This window comes from Mustela putorius, unplaced genomic scaffold (assembly GCF_011764305.1).
Source record: "Mustela putorius furo isolate JIRA1106 unplaced genomic scaffold, ASM1176430v1.1 tig00001009_pilon_pilon_pilon, whole genome shotgun sequence".
Lineage (NCBI taxonomy): Eukaryota > Metazoa > Chordata > Mammalia > Carnivora > Mustelidae > Mustela > Mustela putorius.
In genome coordinates, this window is record NW_025421529.1 from 1,646,534 (window position 1) to 1,665,655 (window position 19,122).

The following is a 19,122-nucleotide window of genomic DNA, read 5'->3' on the forward strand; positions in this document are numbered from 1 at the left end:
GGGCTCTGACAACCCTCCTGGACCTAGAATCAGTTGCCAACCTATCTCCAGCTGAGGACCATTGAGGCTCCTGCTCCCCATGATACGAAGCACAAAGCACTCATGGACTAGACGAGGAAGGGCACATGGTTGTGTGCCTGCTTCCCTGTCCATCAGCTCTGCAAGGAGCACTGGCATCTCCAAATGAAGACGGCCATAAACAGAGGAGACACACGTGGAAACACTGTGAACCAAACCTGGTGTGGGTTGGAGGTGCCCTGTGATGTAGCATGGTCCTCCTCCGTAGCCTCAACTCTTGTTTTGAAATCTGCACACTAGAGCCTGAGGTTGGTCAGATGAGGCTTTGTGCTTTGTTTCATAGGAACAAACAGCCCCTATCTCTGGATAGGGGCTCCGGAGGGTGGGCTCAAGTACACATGGAGGAATGGGTTTGCGCAGTGTGACTTGCTCGCTACACTGATCTGATCACTCACATGGCCCCTGCATGTGCTGATGGCGCGGGCACTGGGCGAGGCTATAGGTCTCTGTGCACATCTTCTCTTGGCCCTCTCCCTGCAGAGAGGAGACCATCACCACCGTGGTGAAGAGTCCCCGTGGCCGGCGCCGGTCCCCCAACAAGTCCCCCTCCTGCTCGCCTTCCCGCCGCACTGCCAGCCCGCCCAGGCAGGGCCCATTGGCCCCCCAGCTGCTGTACTCCCTGGGGGCCGGCCAGCCCCGCAGGCCTGAGGTGGATCCAGGCTGGAGGCCTACTGTGCCCACACTGTATGTGACGGAGCCTGAGTCTCACGTGCCGGCCCTGCCCCAGGGCACGAGGCCGCAGCCCAAGTGGGTAGAGGTCGAGGAGACCATCGAAGTCAGGGTGAAGAAGACGGGTTCCAGGGGCGCATCCCCCACCAGAGAGGCACCTGATAGCTCGGCAGGGCTTCTCTTCACGCTGCCTGGTGGGACCCCCACAGGAGACCCCAATGCAAACAACTCCAACAACAACCTACTGGCTCAGGAGCCCCAGGCCCAGGGCAGGGCCATGGTCAGCACTAGAGAGCCTCTCATCTTCTGCGTGGACACGGGGCCAGAGGAGACCCCTGAGCCGTTCCTTCCCCAGGCGGCTGAAGAGGAAATCCCCATGGAGGAGGTGGAGGGTGGAGGCGGCATCCTGATGGAGGAGAACCTGGGCACCAACGGCCTTTGGGACCGTGACCCCAAGGTCCTCATTCACGATGGCCGAGTGCTGACGCTGGCTGACCTGGAGGATTACGTGCCCCGGGAAGGGGAGACCTTTGGCTGCCATGACCCTGTGCCCAGCCCTTCTGATGACCCGCCCTGTGAGGTCTCTGTGCTCCAAAGAGAGATCAGCAAGCCTACCGAGCCTGCCGTGGGGCAACCCGTCCTGCTCAACGTGGGGCGTCCCCTGGGTCCTCAAAGCCCGCCCAGCTTTCTCAGTCACTGGGAGGTGTCTCCCTTGGGGCCTCAGGTCCTCGGCCCCGCGGGTGTCTCCTTCTGTATGCAGGAGGCCCAGGCCGGGAGCACTGCATCCTGGAAGCCGTCCTTCTGCATCCAGGTCCAGAGGTCTGCAGACAACGGCCAGAGCAGCTTCAAAACGGAGGTTAGCACCCACACAGTCAGCTTTGGGACGGTGGGCGAGACCGTCACCCTGCACATCCGCCCGGATGGGGACAAGACCCCCGGCCCCTCCCAGGGCTGAGGTCGTGACCAGCGGGTGCCTGGCCGCTGGGCCCTGGGGGTGCATGGTGGAAACCAGCACTCCACGGACACATATGCTCTGGGCCTCTCTCTAAGTCTCCAAGAACTCAGGGCTGGAGTCTGCCCACCCCTCTCACTCCAGGCACTTGCTACCTCAGGGGGCCTGGTCCAGCGAAAACACCGTGCACAGACCTGACATCTCAGAAAGTCCAGAAGGCTGGAAGGACTCGCAGACTGCAGCTCTGGGTCAGGGACTCTGCATCTGTCCTGCCCTGTTCACGAGGCCAGGCTGCCAGGTGCTCTAGGCTGCCACGTCTGCTCCAGGCTGAGGTCCCAGTCTTCCACTCACCGGGGGGCTCCCCAGCTACATCTTCACTATGAACATGTCTCTCTGGCCCTGGGAGGCCTGTGTAGGGCTCAGCCCTGCTGGAACTCCTGGGCCTCTCTGCAGGGTGGACCAGGGTCTGTGTGTGACCCCCAGTCATAATAAACGGGTTCCCTGCAGTTCCCCTGCTCTGCTCTCTTGCTTGTCTCTCTGGTGGCTCCGGCGTCTTGTCAAGGAGGGCCTTGGGTTGGCACCCAGCATCTGCCTGTGGGTTCTGGCCCATTCTTAGGGTCCCTGGGTGGAGGCGTGATGGTTCGCCGGCCTGCCTTGTTCACGTGGGCTGTGTGGCTGGTCACAGGTGCATATACTGGGATCAGGACGGCCCATAGTGGTCTTTCCCAGCCTGCTGGGGGCTGAGCAGGACTTCCTGCCCCCTGTGCAATGGGGGCCATTGGTGAGATTGACAGGGAGGGTGTGCGGTGTCAGGGGTATGCTCATGTTCTTGGATGGGGTAAGGGCAGGATGGGTGCCCCAGTGCCATGGAGGGCAGACAGACAGCAGCCTGCCCAGGTATCTCTCTGTCCTAGAGGGTCTGAGGGTACAGAAGACCAGCAAAAGAGGAGGTCTGGGGCAGGGGAGAGCTGCAGGCAGGGGACCTGCTGGGAATGGAGTGGTGGGCATCCCAGGCATGTGTGAGGCTGTGGTGTGGCTCTGCAAACTGGCCTCCGGGTAGAAGAAGAAAACGTTCCAGGATCTGGGGGCAGGGAGCCCACATGTGGGACAGTCTGAGCATTCCTTTGGGGTCTGTATGAGGAGCTGGGGTAGGAGCCCTTGGCGTGTGGTGGCCTGAATGTGGCCATGCTGCAAGTGCAAGGCAGGGAGTGGGGGCTGGCCTGGGAGGGCAGGAAGGAGTCCCTGGTCCCTGACAGCATCAGGCTGTCCCCAGGTTACCCTAGAGCATGGGGCTGGGTCCTCCCCAGCTTGGGTGGCCCAGTTCTCTGGGATCTGGAGTGGGCCATGGGGTAGGGGGTAGCCCATCCCAGGGGGAAGGGAAGGGGCGAACTGAGACTGAGGGCAAGCCAGGACAGAGGGCAGGTGTCCAGGCCCACCTGTCCCCAGAGGAGCCTGTATGCTCCTGCAGGTCCTGAGTCCACTGCCTGGAGTGGGTGGGTGGTGCAGGCAGGTGGGAAGGAGAGCCTCTGAAGACTGGGACAAGCTTCTGGAGCCTTTTCCCGGGTTCCAGGCCATCTCTCACCCTGACATGCTGACCTGCCTCTGCCACAGATGCTGCAGTCCCTCCCCCAGTTGCCCTGGAACCAGCAGACCCGGAAGTCACAGTGTGCCCTGAGTCTCCAGGACCCTCCACAGGGGACCATGCTGGCCCCAGCCCTGGCTATGGGGGGCCACCCAAACTCCAGAAGGCTGGCCCCCAACCCCCAGGCACAGATGCTGCAGCTGCATCTGATGAGGCCCAGTGGCCTCAGGCTGATTGGCAAGTGCCACCTGCTCTCAGAGTCCCGCCTGTGCTGGCCCCAGCCTCAGCCACCCCAGGTATCCATCCTGTGTGGGCAAGTGGGCAGAACTCTGCGGACCCTGACATCCCAAAGGCTCCATGCACTTAGCCTCAGTCTCCCCGTTGGTGAGACTAGGCAGGGAAGTGGGTGCTGGGAGGATCTTCCTGAGTATATCTGTCCTCGTCAGCCCTGGGCAGACAGCTGTGTACCCTGTGCTTCTGGGTAGGTCAGGAAGAGGAGGCAGGAGCAGGGGAGAAGAGAGAGAGAGAAGGGGGGAGGCAGGAGGAGGGGGACGAGAGAGAGGACGAGGGGGGAAGAGACAGAGGAGGAGAGGGGAAGAAGTGAGGGGGGAGGAGGAGGACAGGACGGAGGGGGGGCAGACCCCCACCACCACCCCAGACTGATGAGTCCCCCAGGGATATTGCCTTGAGTCCCTTCCCCCCAGAAGCTGGTGCACCTGGGTGTCCAGAGCCCTGCAGAGTGGCTGGTGAGGGGAGCCTTAGGGCTGGTGGCCCAGGCTAGGAGCTAGGGCAGAAGAGTGCCTTGGGGTCTGGGCTCTTCAGAGTGGGTGTTCCCTGGTGGTTCATACCCAGAGGGCCTTGCATCCCTGAAGTCCCTGCTCTGCCTTGTGCTCCCACCCTCTGGGCCTGGAGGATGACATGGGGCCCATTGTGGGGGACAGTCCCAGCTGTATCCCAGGCACTCACTACACCCCTTGTCTCCTACCAGTTGAGCCCCAGAAGGTGCCACAGCCTCTCCCCGAGCAGGGCCAGGAGCAGGACTCCGGAGCCCACACTGAGGACCAGGGACGTGTCGTGCCCATCAGGTAACCTCCCTGGCATGCTGGGTTAGGGAAGATTGTGGGGGGGACATCCCAGGGGCACAGCAGGGAGGAGAGGTCACCCTCAGAGTGAGGGGTATTGGTGGAACCCTCTCATCGCCCAGGGCTCGGTCCCCTCTGTGCACATTCCCTCCCAAAATGTCTGCTGCAGTCCAGGGAGGGGGAGGCAGGACAATGCCCCCTCACCCATAAGGTGAGGCTTGGCCGCCTGCACTCCAGAAGGATAAGAGAAGGGCAGAGTGTCATCTGGCTCCATGACCACAGGATGGAGGGCACAGCCTGGCCGGGGGCAGGTGCGGTGCCGCTATGGGACATCCACAGCCAAGTGTTCATGGAGACCACCCACAGGACATACGTGTACCAGGCCAGCGATGCGGCTGCCACAAGTAGGTTACACCTGTGCTCCCCATGCCCTGGACTGGGGGGATACGTATGCAGAGGAACCTGTGACGCCACCTGGCCTGTCCCAGCCTTGCTGTGGCCAGAGCCTCACTGCCCCTTTCCCTGTATTTGCTGGGAGGTAGATCCTTGGGAGGGTGAAGTCTCTCCCCCTGGGGTGCTGATAGTAGGGAAGCGGATGCTGAGTGCTGCTCTCACCAGCAGGGGTGGACAGCGAAGGTCTAAGTAGGACAGACAGAGGTTAGACGGAAGGAAGCACTTCCTGGCCATTGGGGCCTAGGCAAAGTCGGGGGGGGTTCTTCTCATTTGGGGTGTAGGTGGGCTCTGTTCCCGGAGAGACTATCTCAGGGCCTGGCTGCCCACGTGGGGTGTCAGGACAAGCCCAGGATCAATGCTGGTCCATGAGGGGTCTGTGACTGCAAGCGCCATCTTGATGACTCCATGCTGGAGGGGCCATCGTGGGCAGGGCGGGAGGCACAGCTTGGGCCCCCCCTCCCTCACAGGCTTCCTCCTGCATTCCAGGGCCCCCGTCCATGCAGGTCACCATTGAAGATGTGCAGGCACAGAGGGGCAGCACAGCCCAGTTCCATGCGGTTATTGAGGGCAACCCACAGCCTATGGTGACCTGGTACCGGGTAGGGACAGGTGCTGTGTGGGGTGCTGGGCTTGGGGACTGTGTGGCATTCGCATCTGATGGCAAGACACTCATGAGGGCGGGACAGGCTGATTTGCAGGGGCCCCAGGGTGGGCTGATGGCCGCCCCACCCTTCTATGCCTCCAGGACAATGCCCAGCTGGTGGACGGTGCCCGGCTGAGCCAGCAGCAGGACGGGGCCACCTACTCCCTGGTGCTGAGGGACGTGACCCAGCACGATGCCGGTGTCTACACATGCCTGGCCCGCAACGCTGGCGGCCAGGTGCTATGTAAAGCAGAGCTGGTAGTCCATGGGGGTGAGTTGGGCGTCCCTTCCAGATCCCCAGTGTCTGCTACTCGTGGGCACAGGGTGGGTGGGTGGCCTCTCACAGGCTCCAGCACAAGGGGAGATGGCCATCTTTACCAAAACCAAAGGCTTCCCGCTCCTTGACTGCAGGAGACTGCGAGCTGGAGTCAGAGAAACAAAGTTATCGAAGGAAACTGCACTCTTTCTACGAGGTCAAGGAGGAAATTGGAAGGTATGATCCAGAAAGCCAGCCCCAGGCGCTCCTGCCTCCCCCTGGAAGCCCCGCCCCATGCCCGCCTCTCGGAGTCCCTACCCCGAGTCCCCGCCCCCATCCCCGCCTCCCAGAGTCCCTTCCTCAGACCCCGCCCCAGCCCCGCCTCCCAGTATCACTACCCCGAGTCCCCGCCCCGGCCCCGCCTCCCAGAGTTCCTACTCCGAGTCTGTGCCCCCAGCCTCGCCTCCCGGAATCCCTACCCCCGAATTCCCGGCCCCAGCCTCGCCTCCCGGAGTCCCTCTCTCCAAGTCTTAGCCCCCCCAGACCCGCCTCCCGGAGTCTCTACCCCGAGTCCCCGCCCCAACCCCGCCTCCCGGAATCACTACCCTGAGTCCGTGCCCCCAGCCTCGCCTCCTAGAGACCCTACCCCCAAGTCTTAGCACTCCCCCCAGACACGCCTCCCGGAGTCCCCACCCCTCAAGTCCCCGACTCTCAGCCCCGCCTCTCGGAGTCCCTGCCCGGAGTCTCCGCCCCTCAACCCTGCCTCCCCGAGTCCCTTCCCCCGAGTGCCATCCCCAGCCCCGCCTCCCAGAGTCCCTACCACCGAGTCCCCGCCCCCAGTCCCACCTCCCGGAGTTCCTACCCCAAGTCCCCGCCCCGGGAGCCCAGGCTTCCCAGAAGCATGGCCCCGAGAAGCCACCTTCCCTGGAGGACTCCTCCAGCCCTGAATCCCGGGAGCCTGGCGCCGGTGCCCAGCGTGGCTCCCCTCCTCCCAGGGGCGTGTTCGGCTTCGTGAAGAGGGTGCAACACAAGGGAAACCAGATGTTCTGCGCAGCCAAGTTCATCCCCCTGCGGAGCAGGACGCGCACCCAGGCGTATCGCGAACGGGACATCCTGGCCACGCTGAGCCACCCTCTGGTCACTGCGCTGCTGGACCAGTTTGAGACCCGGAAGACCCTGATCCTTGTGCTGGAGCTGTATCCCTCCCTCAGCCGGAGAGAGTGCGGAGAGGGACACGTCCTGGGCAGCCAGGGGTTTGAGGGCTCCCCCCGGCCTGTTCTGGTGTCTGCACCCGGCACCTTCCTGGCGGATATGGTTCCGTGGACCCGGAATGTGGGCAGGGCTGTGTCCACAGGGTCCATCACATGCCTTCGATGGGCTCCTTTCATGCTCCATGTGGCCTTTCCAGCAGGGAAGTCCCACTTGAGTGGTTGCCCTTAACCCTAATGCCCTAAAGGGTCCTTGGGCTGCCTGCCCATCCAGGCTCCAGGGAGGGCCACATGCGCTATGCACTCCCCTCCTACTTTGCTGCCTCCGCCCACAGATGTCAGCCCCTCTTCTCAGGATCCCTGTCCCTCCTGCCCTCCTCAACTAGAGCCCCTGCCTTCCCAGCATGGCCCCCATCCCTACCCCCACCCCAAGAAAAGACTTGCCATAGGTGTGTGAGGCTGGGTGGGTTCCAGACGCCAGAGCTTTCCTTGATCCGAGCCCCAGATGCTCGTCAGAGGAGCTACTGGACCGTCTGTTCAAGAAGAATGTGGTGACAGAGGCTGAGGTGACCAGCTGCCTCCTGCTCCCCATGCCAGCACAGGCCCCCATGCCAGCACAGGCCCCCAGCACTCCCCAGCTCAGAGAGCTTCTGAGGTTCCCCAGGGCTCCTGGGGTGTGGCAGCTCCTCAGGAGCTCTCCCCAAGCCCTCCCATATCCCCCCCCCCCTCCCTGATGGGCCCTCCCAGACCCTACCTCACCAGGGGCTGTCCTATCCTGGGCTTGAGACACAGTGCTTCCTGCTGTGGCCAGGCTGATCCATGGCTGGGCTGGAGGAATCCTCTGGCCTTGGGGGCCCCGGGGGTCTGGGAGGCTGTGCACATAGCTGCCCCATGGGACCATCCCAAGCTCAGAGCTGGAGGGAAGAGAAGGCTTTGCAGGTGGGAGTGGGAGAGGTAAGGAAGTGGAGGAGGACATGGGGGATAGCTCCCACCTGAGCCCTGGCCTTGGATGTAGGTCAAGGTCTACGTCCAGCAGCTGGTTGAGGGGCTGCAATACCTGCATAGCCAAAGTGTTCTCCACCTGGACATAAAGGTATGTGGCCCCCTTGGGGTCCCCAGGGACCTGGGAGGACAGGTGGGAGCCTGGAGCCTGCTGGCTGTGGGGGTGGCGGGGGATGGGGGAAGGTACCCAGGCCGATCTCCTCTAGATTCCGTTAGCACCTGTTGCCTCTGGGGATGGGGAGCTCTTTCTGGAGGAGTGCAGCTGGGATAAATTGGAGCATGTCCCCAAATGGAGCTGAAATCCCCCCAGGACAGCCCACAGTTCCATACTGTGGGGTCCCATCACAGCCCTGAGTGCTCCCTGTCACCTCCCTGGCCGTGGGCTCACCCCTCCCTGACTCTCCCTAACAGCCCCCCAACATCCTGATGGTGCACCCTGCTCGGGAAGACATTAAAATCTGCGACTTTGGCTTTGCCCAAAAACTCACCCCAGGAGAGCCACAGTACAGCAAGTACGGCTCCCCAGAATTTGTGTCCCCAGAGATCATTGAGCAGACGCCTGTGAGTGAAGCCTCCGACATCTGGTGAGCTCTTAGGCCAGCAGGTTCCCCACACACACTCCCTGCCCTCTCCTCCTGCCCCTGCACTTCTCAACCCTGAGCACATCCTTTGACGACTGTGGTTTTGTTCCTGCAGGGCCATGGGGGTCATCTCCTACCTCAGGTGAGCAGTCCCCCGCCTCTGTCCACCACCTCCTCCTCCGAAGCCAGGTCCAGCGCTCTCCCAGCCCCTGCATCAGGCCCATGGGAGGCCGTGAGCACTACTGGCTCCTCCCCAGACAAAGACCCAGGACCCAAAGGGCAGCTATTATGGGAACCAGTGGTCAGCCAACTGATAAGTGGTTCCTGCTGAGCTCTCCTCGTACACACCCTGTCCCAGAGGAGCTCTGCCTAATCAGTGGGCAAAGCAGTGCACTGTGTCCCTAAAGGGTCTGGGTAGTTTGTGGAAGTCCCCTCATAACAGTTACTATTGCCCTGGGGATGCTGCCAGTGTAGATGGCACCTGGACCCCAAGCTAAGGCTGGGTATGTACTCCAGGCTGACCCTTCATCCCTGTCCCAGGCTGAACCTGGATCTCTGGGAGGATCTCAGACCATTGTGGGGATTCTCAGGGCTGGATGGCAGTGGCACTGTGGCCATCCCCAGGCAGGGCTGGGGGCTCCCTCGTCCTGGCCACCTGCCCCCTATGGATCCAGAAGACCACACCTGAAGGCAAGGCGTGTCTGTGCTTTTAGCCTGACCTGCTCGTCTCCATTCGCTGGTGAGAGTGACCGAGCCACCCTCCTGAACATTCTGGAGGGGCGGGTGTCCTGGAGCAGCCCGGCAGCTGCCCACCTCAGTGATGATGCCCGGAACTTCATCAAGGCTGCCCTGCAGAGGGCCCCTGAGTGAGTGCACAGCCCTTCCCCCACTCGGGGTTCCCCGAGGCCTGAGCCTGCAGCTGACCCTCTGGCCTGACCCCTGGCTTTCCTGTCCTCCTAGGGCTCGGCCCAGTGCAGCCAAGTGCCTCGCCCACCCCTGGTTCAAGGTGAGTAGGCTGAGCCCCAGCAGGCCTGCCCAGGGAGAGAAACGGAGGCCTGCGTGGACCAGCGGGTGCACCAGGGTCTCCCCTCACGGCCCCTCTCACCTGGGCCCCCTCAGAGGTCCATGCCCGCGGAGGAGGCCCACTTCATCAACACCAAGCAGCTCAAGTTCCTGTTGGCCCGCAGCCGCTGGCAGGTGAGCGGCCAGCCTCCGGGAGTGGTGGGGCCGGGGCGGGGTGCAGGTAGGTGCGGAAGGCGGGGTGGGGAGAGCTGGGGTTGGGGGGAAGGGGGCGGGAACCGCTAGGCGGGTTTAGAGGTAAGGAGGGGCCTGGGGGCCCGCCAGAGAATCCTGGCCCCGTGGGATGGACGTTTGTCCCGGCGGGCCTGGGAAACCGGAAGCCTTGTTCACCCTTCGCTGGCATGTGCGCTCTCTGGGCCGCCGAGTCTGGGAGGGGGCGGAACGACACAGCAGTACGGCCTGAGGCTGGAGCTTGGAGCGCCTCCCAGCCCCTGGGTGCCCTTCTGGGCACACCAGGAGCGGGAAGGCGCGAGTACGCGGCTGACGCCGCCCTGTCTCCCGTACCCTCCCCCAGCGCTCCCTGATGAGCTACAAGTCCATCCTGGTGATGCGCTCCATTCCGGAGCTGCTTCAGGGCCCGCCCGACAGCCCGTCCCTCGGGGTGGCCCGGCATCTGCGCGGCGACGCCAGCGCCTCGTCCAGCAGCTCGTCCTCTTCGTCTGACAACGAGCTGGCCCCCTTCGCCCGGGCCAGGTCGCTGCCGCCATCTCCGGTGACGCACTCGCCGCTGCTGCACCCGCGCGGCTTCCTGCGCCCGTCCGCCAGCCTGCCCGAGGAGACCGAGGCTTGCGCGTCCGCCGCGGCCGCGCCTCCGCGCACGCCGCCCATGGGCGCCCCGGGCTGCGTGCCCCGGCACAGCGTGGTCTGCAGCCTCTTCTACGAGCAGGCGGGCGAGGGCCCGGAGCGCGGAGGTCCCGCCGCGGGCGGCCGGCGGCATCCGGCCCGGCGGCGGCACTTGCTCCAGGGCGGCTACTTCGCCGGCGCCCTGCCCGGCCTGCGCGAGCCGCTGCTGGAACACCGCGCGCTGGAGGAGGAGGCCGCCCGGGAAGAGCAGGCCGCCCTGGTGGCCAAAGCGCCCTCCTTCGAGACCGCCCTGCGGCTGCCGGGCTCCAGCGCCCGCGGAGCACCCGGCCGCAGCCGCTCCCTGGAGCTCGACCAGCCACACGCCTCAAGTTCCTCCACGGAGGCCTGTGGCGGAGGGCAGTGCCCTGGCCCGGCCCTCTCGGGCCTCCAGGCGGGCTCAGGGGAGGGCTGGCCAGGAGGGGTCACCTGCGCCAGGGAGATGGAGCATCTGGAGGGATCCCAGCAGGGGCCGCGACTGTTAAAGTCCCTCGGTGTCGACCTGGGGTCCACTAGGCAGGAGGGGTCCTGTCAGGACAGCTGTGGGGGGCAGCTCGCCCCTTCCATTCATCCCTTGGAAGGCTGTGGCCCCCATAAGACTGTTACACCACAACCTTCTGGCTCCTTCCCTTCAAAGCAGTGCACAGGTGACTTGGCACACTTAAGCTCCTTCCTCTCTGGGGAGCCAACAGCTCTGGTCTCCCCAGCCCAAGAAAGCCCCCAGCCAGGCTCTAAGAAGGGAACAGAGCACACTCCTCTCCCTGGGAGGCCAAATCTTCCTAGCGCCCCAGGGCTGGCCTTCCCAGTGGGCACTGAGCCCGGCCCCTTACAGGATGCGGAGGCCCAGGCCGTGGAGCTGGAGGACACATCAGAGGTCGAGCCCAGCCCAAAGCGGCCTCAGGAGCAGGCCACCACACGGAAGTTCTCCGTGGGGGCACGCCGTGGGGGCTATGCAGGAGTGGCAGGCTATGGCACCTTTGCCTTTGGCGGGGACGCGGGGGGCATGCTGGGGCAGGGCCCCCTGTGGGCCAGGATGGCCTGGGCTACCTCTCAGTCCTCTGAGGAGCATGACGATGCTAGGGCCCAGAGCCCGGCCCCCCAGGCCAGCGCAGCACCCCCTCCTGAGGTCAGTGGGGCAGCTCTAAGGGCCTCCCCGGAGTTGAGCTCATGGGAGGACTTCGGTGGAGGCTCCCAGGTGTCCCTGGTACAGATCCGAGACCTGTCTGGGGACTCGGAAGGGGCCGACACGGTGTCCCTGGACATCTCAGAGGTGGAGCCTGCCTACCTCAACCTGTCTGACCTCTACGACATCAAGTATCTGCCCTTCGAGTTCATGATCTTCAGGAAAGTCCCCAAGCCTGTGCAGCCAGAGCCCCCACCATCCCCTGAGTCTGAGGCTGGGGAGGAGCTGGCGGAGTTCCCGGAGGCTGGGTGGCCTTGGCCGGGTGCACTGGGCCCACCGGCCAGCTTGCAGATCACAGAGGAGCCAGAGGACATGGAGACCCTGCTCAGAGAGACTGTGGGCAGTAGGAAGCGCAAGTGGTCACCCCCCTCGGGTGGCCTCTTCCACTTCCCAGGGAGGCACACGCCGCTGGAAGAACCTGTGGAGCTGGGTCTGCGCCGGAGGGTGAGGGCCTCCGTGGCCCACATCTCCCGCCTGCTAAAGGGCAGGCCTGAAGGTGACTCCCGCACCCGCACCCTCACCCACTGCCCTCTGCCCTGGCAGGGGCACCTCACCTCCCTTGCTCAGAGGGGCTGAGGTGAACCAGGGGCCCCTCTGCTCCAGGGCCCTGCCTCCCCTTGCCACACACAGGGGCTGCTGTTCCAGAGGTCACCCACATGGCCTCACCCTCTCCCCAAGTGCATCTGAGCCCAGTGCTGGGATCTCAGGAGGCTTGGAGATCCCCCTACCGAGAGGATCCAAGCACGACAGCCCTGTCTGGCCCATCGCTGCCCCTGGGGCCCTTGCAAGATAACTATAACTGATCCTGATGGGTCAAGAGGGGTTGGTCTCTGCCACAGATGAGCCCCTTTGCCACAAAAGCCTCTGGGATCTTCTGCCACATGGGAATCCCACAGTGCATGGCTCTGAGGTCTTCCTCCTGTGCTCCCAGGGGAGCTGGGCTCCTCAGGTGACTTTCAGAGGCCTCTTCCTCCCTGCAGGTCTGGAAAAAGAGAGTGCCCCCAGGAAGAAGGCAGGCCTGGCTTCCTTCCAGTTGGGCCTGAAGAATAGGGACCGAGGTGGGTGCCCTTCCCAGGAGCTGAGCCATACTGTAGCCTAGGGGACCTGATTGTGGGGGAAGGCAACCCCTTCCTGGGCCCAGACCAGTAGAGGGGGCAAGCTGATACCCACAGGGGCTGGAAACTAGATAACTGTGGCACTAGCAGTTCCAGTACCCAGCACTGGGGGAGTCCTGGAGGACTTCCTGAAGGAGAGGTGCTAGTTGAAGATGAGCTGAGCAGGCATGGACTTCCCCAGCATCCCCCCTCTCAGGGGTCCAGGGCGTATTCTCGGGTTAGGGATCACTTTGGAAAGCCTGCCTGCCTCCTTTCCCATGCCCTAGCGCCATCATTTCTAAGGGAGCTTGCAGATGAAACAGTGGTCCTGGGCCAGTCCGTGACTCTGGCCTGCCAAGTGTCGGCCCAGCCAGCTGTACAGGCCACCTGGACCAAAGGTAAGGAGGTGTTCTGCAGCTGGGGGGCAGGAAGGCAGGGGTGTTCCTTGGGGGCATTGCTCTCATCATATGGAGAGACAGGCCCCAAGAGGGCAAGGGTCTCAAGGCAGGGTGCCTCTTTGAGCCGCTCCCCAGGCCCGCTCTGTCCTGCAGACGGGGCAACCCTGGAGAGCACCAGCCGCATCCTCATCTCCTCCACACTCAAGAACTTCCAGCTTCTGACCATCCTGGTGGTAAAGGCCGAGGACCTGGGGGTGTACACGTGCAGTGTGAGCAACACGCTGGGGACAGTGGCCACAACGGCTGTCCTCCGGAAGGCAGGTGAGTGGACTGCACCAGACCCTTCTGTGGGGATGGGGCAGGGACTGACACCGATGGGGGCTTCTGGGGAGCCTGGAGACCACCTGTCACTTGGTGAGTTGGTTCCTGCAGGTCCCCTTCACTGAGGGGGCCCACAGAATGGGATGCCTACCCCCCGGTCATCCCCTTCAGGGTTGCAGAAGCCCTGGGTCCTCCCTGCAGACTGGGACCCCCAGGAGGGGGAGCAGAGGAGGCAGAGCAGGGGCTGTGGGACTAGCTTGATTCCCACAGTGGCCTACCACCTAGTGTCCTTCAAGGCTGCTGGATGAAGCTGAGTGTCTGGGACAGGCCCCTCTGATGGGATTCTGCAGCTGGCAGAGGGCCATCAGTCAGGGCCACTCTGCGGGGCTGCTGAGCTACCCTGGTGGGAAGGGGAGCCTGGTGGGGCAGACACTGACCGAGGCCTCCACCAGAGGAGGCACTGGGCCCCTTTAGCAGTGGGTGCTGGAAGGGGACCTGCATGAATGGAGCCAGGGGATGGTGGGCTCAGGGACCTGGCAGCAGGTGCAGGAGGGTGAGGCAGGGCTGGCTGGGCTCCACACTACGGTGGGAAGTCATGGGGAGCCCCCTTCAGACTGCGGACCATGGGCCCGCAGAGCGCCCCTCGTCTTCTCCACGCCCGGACATTGGGGAGGTGTATGCCGACGGCGTGCTGCTGGTCTGGAAACCTGTGGAGTCCTACGGGCCTGTAACATACATTGTGCAGTGTAGCCTGGAAGGTAGGAGCCCTCCCTAGGCAGCCCTGGGGTCGGCAGGGGGTGCCCCTCTGTGCTCCCTTGGGGAAGGGTCTCTCGCCCCCAGAATCTGGCTGTCCCTCACCCACCCCTTTGTGGCTCAGGCGGCAGCTGGAGCACACTGGCTTCTGACGTCTTTGACTGCTGCCACCTCGCCACCAAGCTTTCCAGGGGTGGCGTGTACACTTTCCGGACGGCCTGTGTCAGCAAGGCGGGCATGGGACCTTACAGCAGCCCCTCAGAGGAGGTCCTCCTGGGAGGGCCCAGCCACTTGGGTGAGCCGCTCTGCAAGGCCTGGGGGCGGCCGTAGTGGGGTGCCCTGCAACCTCATTGGTCACAAGCACCGACTGGGATGGCTTGTCCTAACTGGTAGGCCCTTGCCCCCAAATGGCCCAAGGGAAGTGAGATCAAAGTGTGGGGGTTGGGAGGCCTGGGGAGGGGTATGGGAGACCATGCTGGGGGGACCTGGAGCTGTAGGGGTGCCTCCCGGTCACTGGCTCGTCCCCCACAGCCTCGGAGGAAGAGAGCCGTGTCCTGCCCCCGGCGCAGCCCCTCCCCAGCAAGCAGACCTTCGCTTTCCAGACGCAGATTCGAAGGTGCCACAGCCCGCCGCCCACTGGCTTTGCCGGCTCCCCGCCCCCACCCCAGCCTCCCTCCCCACTCCTCACATCCACACAAGCTTGGAGCGGAGCATCTGCGCCCTCCTCCCCAAGGCTCGCTGGGTTGGCTCTTCTGACCCCGGGAAGAAGGGCGCGTAGGGAGTCTTCACAAGCCCGGCCGGGGCTTCCTCTCCCAGGGGCCGCTTCAGCGTGGTGCGGCAGTGCCGGGAGAAGGCCAGCGGACGCGCGCTGGCCGCGAAGATAGTGCCCTACCGCCCCGAGGACAGGACTGCCGTGCTGCGCGAATACGAAGCCCTCAAGAGCCTGCGTCACCCGCACCTGGCCCAGCTACACGCCGCCTACCTCAGCCCCCGGCACCTGGTTCTAATCTTGGAGCTGTGCTCGGGACCCGAGCTGCTGCCCTGCCTGGCGGAAAGGTGAGGCCCGGCCTGAAGGCGGAGCCCTGGCGGGGCGGTACGGGCGCCTGGGCGAGGAGGGGCTCAGGGTGCGGACCGACTCACACCTCCCCGCCCACATCCTAGCCCCGCCCCCACCGGTCAGCCCCCGTCTGGGAGCTAAGCAGACCCTCCCCAGCCCACAAAAAGGCCCAGTATTCCCGCGCTCCCTCTGCGGTGAACGGAGCCGAGCCCCCTCCCCGTGCGCCCGCAGGGCCTGTTACTCGGAATCGGAGGTGAAGGACTACCTGTGGCAGATGCTGAGCGCGGCCCAGTACCTGCACGCCCAGCGCATTCTGCATTTGGACCTCAGGTCCGAGAATATGATCGTCACCGAGTACAACTTACTCAAGGTCGTCGACCTGGGCAACGCCCAAAACCTCGCCCAGGAGAGGGTCCAGCCCCCGGAGAGGTTCAAAGACTACGTGGAGACCATGGGTGCGCAGGGAGCAGGCGCCAACCTGACCTGGCGGGGAAGGGTGGGCCCGGAGGAAGCCCCTACCCGGTCCTGGCTGCCTCCCCATTGCACCGCACACACCCAACCTCTCCTCTGTGCGCTCTCTTGTGTCGGCCCCCAGCTCCTGAGCTCCTGGAGGGTCAGAGTGCCGTCCCGCAGACAGACATCTGGGCCATAGGCGTGACAGCCTTCATCATGTGAGTTCCCCAAGCGCAGGGTCGGGAGACTGAGGATCCATCCAGGGTGCCCCGGTGCCCCCGGAGCCCCTGTGGGGCTTCCGTCCGAGGGCGACCTCAGATCTCGTGTCTTCCCACACATGTGAGGATGATCCCAGATCCCCGTGCCGCCCCATCCATCGAGAGTGACCCCAGAGTCCCCGGTGCCCCCGCATGCTCACCCGAGGGTGACCTGAGTTCCCTGACCCCCGCGCGCGTAGGTTGAGCGCGGAGTACCCCGTGAGCAGTGAAGGGACACGTGACATGCAGAAAAGCCTTCGCAAGGGGCTAGTCCGTCTGAGTCGCTGTTATGCGGGGCTGTCCGGCGGCGCCGTGGGTTTTCTCCGGAGCGCTTTGTGCGTTCACCCGTGGTAAGGCAGTCCAACCCCCTCCACCTGTCCCGGCCTGCCTGTCCCACTTGCTGCCTCCCTTCCCCAACCGGCCCCAGCTCCGAGAGCGCAGCCGACACCTTTGCCCTCCCTCCAGGGGCCGGCCTTGCGCGTCTAGCTGCTTGCAGTGCGGGTGGCTAACCGAGGAGGGCCCTGCTCGCTTCCAGCCCGCGGCCGTGACCTTCCCAACTGCGCGCCTGCGCGCCTTCGTACGCGAGCGAGAGAAGAGGCGGGCGCTGTTGTACAGGAAACACAACCTGGCCCAGGTTCACTGAGTACGTGGCCTGGCAGAGAGGATGTGTGTGTGGGGGGAGGGTGGGCTTCACCCCCTAGTGTTCCCTCTAGGACTTGCTGTATACACACCGACACACCAATAAAAAGCAGAACTGGATCGTGTTATCTGCTTGCTTGTTTTGTTCGGGGAAGGAGGTGAGGGTCCTGCCACCTCTCCTGGGGCTCCTGGATGCTCGGAGGTGCCTCGGCCTGGGCCCCATGGTCACCTCCCTGGCCTGGTGTGGCCTCCAAGAAAGGCCATGGCAGCCCTTTCTCTGTCTGAAGCAGAAAAGAGCATGGTGAGTGAACAGCAAGGCCATCTGGAGGGAGGCAGGGGTGGACTCCTGTACCAAAAGGCCATAGAAGCTGAGGAAGGATCCTGAACCCCCGCCCCTCTGGCCCCGCCTCCCTCCAGCTTCTGCTAATGATCTGACTACTCTCACAAGGGAAATCTCATTTGGAAAGAATTTGTCCTTCTGACATTGCATGAACACTCGCTGTCTTGTTTCATCTCTATCGGTTCTATTAAGTCTAGTTTCCGTTAGAAATGGCCTCCTGCCAGTAGACCCTTCTGGGACACGAGCACTGTGCCCAGGGACCATTTCTGAGGCCTCTGGGAGAGTCCCTCCACAGTTCTGAGGCTCTGATGATGCTTGTTGGGACGCAGGGTGAACAAAGCTCTGGTCTTAGCCCTCATGGTTTGCATCAGAGACTGCTGCTTCCTCTCCATCATGTGTTCACCAGCCCCAGCTGGCCAGGTGCCCATGGAGCCTGGCTCTGGCCATGGGGACCCAGGTGAGACCGCGCAACCTGGCCTCTGAGGCCGCATTTTTTTTTTCTTTTCAATATTTTGAGAGAGTGTGTGAGAGTGAGAGAGAGCATGAGAGGGGAGAAAGAGGGAGAAGCAGACCCCTGCTGAGCAGACAGCCTGGTGCGGGGGTGGGGGGCAGACACCCCCACTGAGAAGAGGAGGGCATTCCAGCTGCCCTCTGGCCTCCTTGGACACTCAGGCATTGCACAGCAGGGCGGAAAGGCCAGCTGCCTACTGGTCTTCTGTGACACCCTCCCAGCAGGGATGGGTTTGGGATAGCGCATTTCCACCTGGCGAGGGCCAGCGTCTGGGATAGTCAAGTTTTCTGTGCTGGGCATGGAGCCTGCTTAAGGTTCTCTCTCTCTCCTTCTGCCCCTTCCTACCCTCTCAAAAAAAAAATTTTTTTTTTTTTTTTGAGTGTGGTGTCTTACTGACTGGACCAGCTAGTCACTCCTACCTTATTAATTGAATTTTGCATTTTTTTAAAGATTTTATTTATTTATTTGACAGAGAGAAATCACAAGTAGACGGAGAGGCAGCCAGAGAGAGAGAGAGAGGGAAGCAGACTCCCTGCTGAGCAGAGAACCCGATGCGGGACTCGATCCCAGAACTCCGAGATCATGACCTGAGCCGAAGGCAGCGGCTTAACCCACTGAGCCAGCCAGGCGCCCCGAATTTTGCATTTTAATAACCATGTACAGAAAGGTAGATATGTTCCAGTATTCCTCCTGTAATCCTCCTTTCCTCTAGTTCTTGGTTCTCATCTACGTTTTGTTTCATGTTCCCTAACTGACATGTTTGCTATTATATTGTTTATTTTGGGAAAAAAAAATATGACCCTTTCATCTAAAAGCATTTTGTGACTCCTCCCAATTTTCTATTTCCTGGGTAGGTGTCTTAGTTACTTGGGCTCCCACAGCAAAATATCACAGATGGATGGCTCAAACCATGAGATCTGTTTCCCACCGTTCTGGAGGCTGTATGTCAGCATGGCCGGGTTCTGGCGAGTTCTGACTTCTTGGCTCACAGACAGCTGCCTTCCTGTTGACCCATGCATGGTTGAGACAGAGCTGGAGCTCTGGTCTCTTCCTCCTCCTATATGGACATTAATCCCACGGGATGGCCCATGATCTCACGTCAGCCCAATCACCTCCTACAGGCCCCCTCCTAACCCCATCACCGTGGGCTCAGGGTTTCCTTTTATGCATCTGAAGGGTGGAAGGCAAACGTTCAGTCCAGAACAGCAGAATTGATCACGTTACCCTGTGGATTTCGGTGTGTGTCTTGGAAATCCCTCTGCATGTCCACCTTGCTGTAGGGAGTGCTGGGAAGCACACACCTGGGCCCGGTAAAAGCTGTCCCAAAGCCACAGTCTTGCTGGTTCTTCTTTTTTGTTTTTCCTGTGGTTCTTTCCACAGAGGAAAAAAAAAATTAAGATTGTATTTATTTGAGAGAGAAAGAGAGAAAGTGAGAGAGCATGAGTGGGAGAGAGGGAGAAGCAGGCTCCCCATGGAGCAGGGAGCCCAATGCAGGGCTCGACCCCAGGATCGTGACCTGAGCTGAAGGCTTAACTGATGGAGGCCCCCCAGGTGCTCCTCCACAGAGAAAAAATTCTTTCTTCTTATACCTAAATCATTATCTTCCCCTCTTACTTATATACTTAACCTTTTCATGCCATACATGAGCCAAGATGCATGGTTTTTGTGCCCTGGACTTCACCTGTGCCTG

General features: G+C 62.4%; 1 protein-coding gene across 16 annotated transcripts in view; it reads left to right on the forward strand.

Annotated features, from left to right (window-relative positions):
• Window positions 1–16,701, forward strand: part of OBSCN (obscurin, cytoskeletal calmodulin and titin-interacting RhoGEF) — a 137,489-nt gene extending 120,788 nt beyond the window's left edge. For 12 of the 16 annotated variants that reach the window (XM_045086975.1, XM_045086976.1, XM_045086968.1 and 9 more), the window contains 26 exons: window positions 3,311–3,577; window positions 4,270–4,366; window positions 4,646–4,767; window positions 5,303–5,415; window positions 5,562–5,730; window positions 5,871–5,952; window positions 6,711–6,911; window positions 7,429–7,489; window positions 7,939–8,016; window positions 8,337–8,509; window positions 8,622–8,648; window positions 9,220–9,372; window positions 9,467–9,512; window positions 9,626–9,703; window positions 10,101–12,105; window positions 12,590–12,667; window positions 12,991–13,101; window positions 13,255–13,422; window positions 14,058–14,180; window positions 14,300–14,470; window positions 14,707–14,791; window positions 14,992–15,231; window positions 15,464–15,687; window positions 15,828–15,903; window positions 16,143–16,292; window positions 16,408–16,701. In XM_045086975.1, the coding sequence (XP_044942910.1) occupies window positions 3,311–3,577; window positions 4,270–4,366; window positions 4,646–4,767; window positions 5,303–5,415; window positions 5,562–5,730; window positions 5,871–5,952; window positions 6,711–6,911; window positions 7,429–7,489; window positions 7,939–8,016; window positions 8,337–8,509; window positions 8,622–8,648; window positions 9,220–9,372; window positions 9,467–9,512; window positions 9,626–9,703; window positions 10,101–12,105; window positions 12,590–12,667; window positions 12,991–13,101; window positions 13,255–13,422; window positions 14,058–14,180; window positions 14,300–14,470; window positions 14,707–14,791; window positions 14,992–15,231; window positions 15,464–15,687; window positions 15,828–15,903; window positions 16,143–16,292; window positions 16,408–16,585 (5,276 nt within the window). In that variant the 3' untranslated portion in view covers window positions 16,586–16,701. Of the gene's footprint in view, window positions 1–558; window positions 2,206–3,310; window positions 3,578–4,269; window positions 4,367–4,645; window positions 4,768–5,302; window positions 5,416–5,561; window positions 5,731–5,870; window positions 5,953–6,710; window positions 6,912–7,428; window positions 7,490–7,938; window positions 8,017–8,336; window positions 8,510–8,621; window positions 8,649–9,219; window positions 9,373–9,466; window positions 9,513–9,625; window positions 9,704–10,100; window positions 12,106–12,589; window positions 12,668–12,990; window positions 13,102–13,254; window positions 13,423–14,057; window positions 14,181–14,299; window positions 14,471–14,706; window positions 14,792–14,991; window positions 15,232–15,463; window positions 15,688–15,827; window positions 15,904–16,142; window positions 16,293–16,407 lie in introns of those variants that run through there. The other 4 variants (XM_045086977.1, XM_045086978.1, XM_045086967.1 and 1 more) reach the window with 3 other exon arrangements.
• The last annotated feature ends 2,421 nt before the right edge of the window (window positions 16,702–19,122 follow it).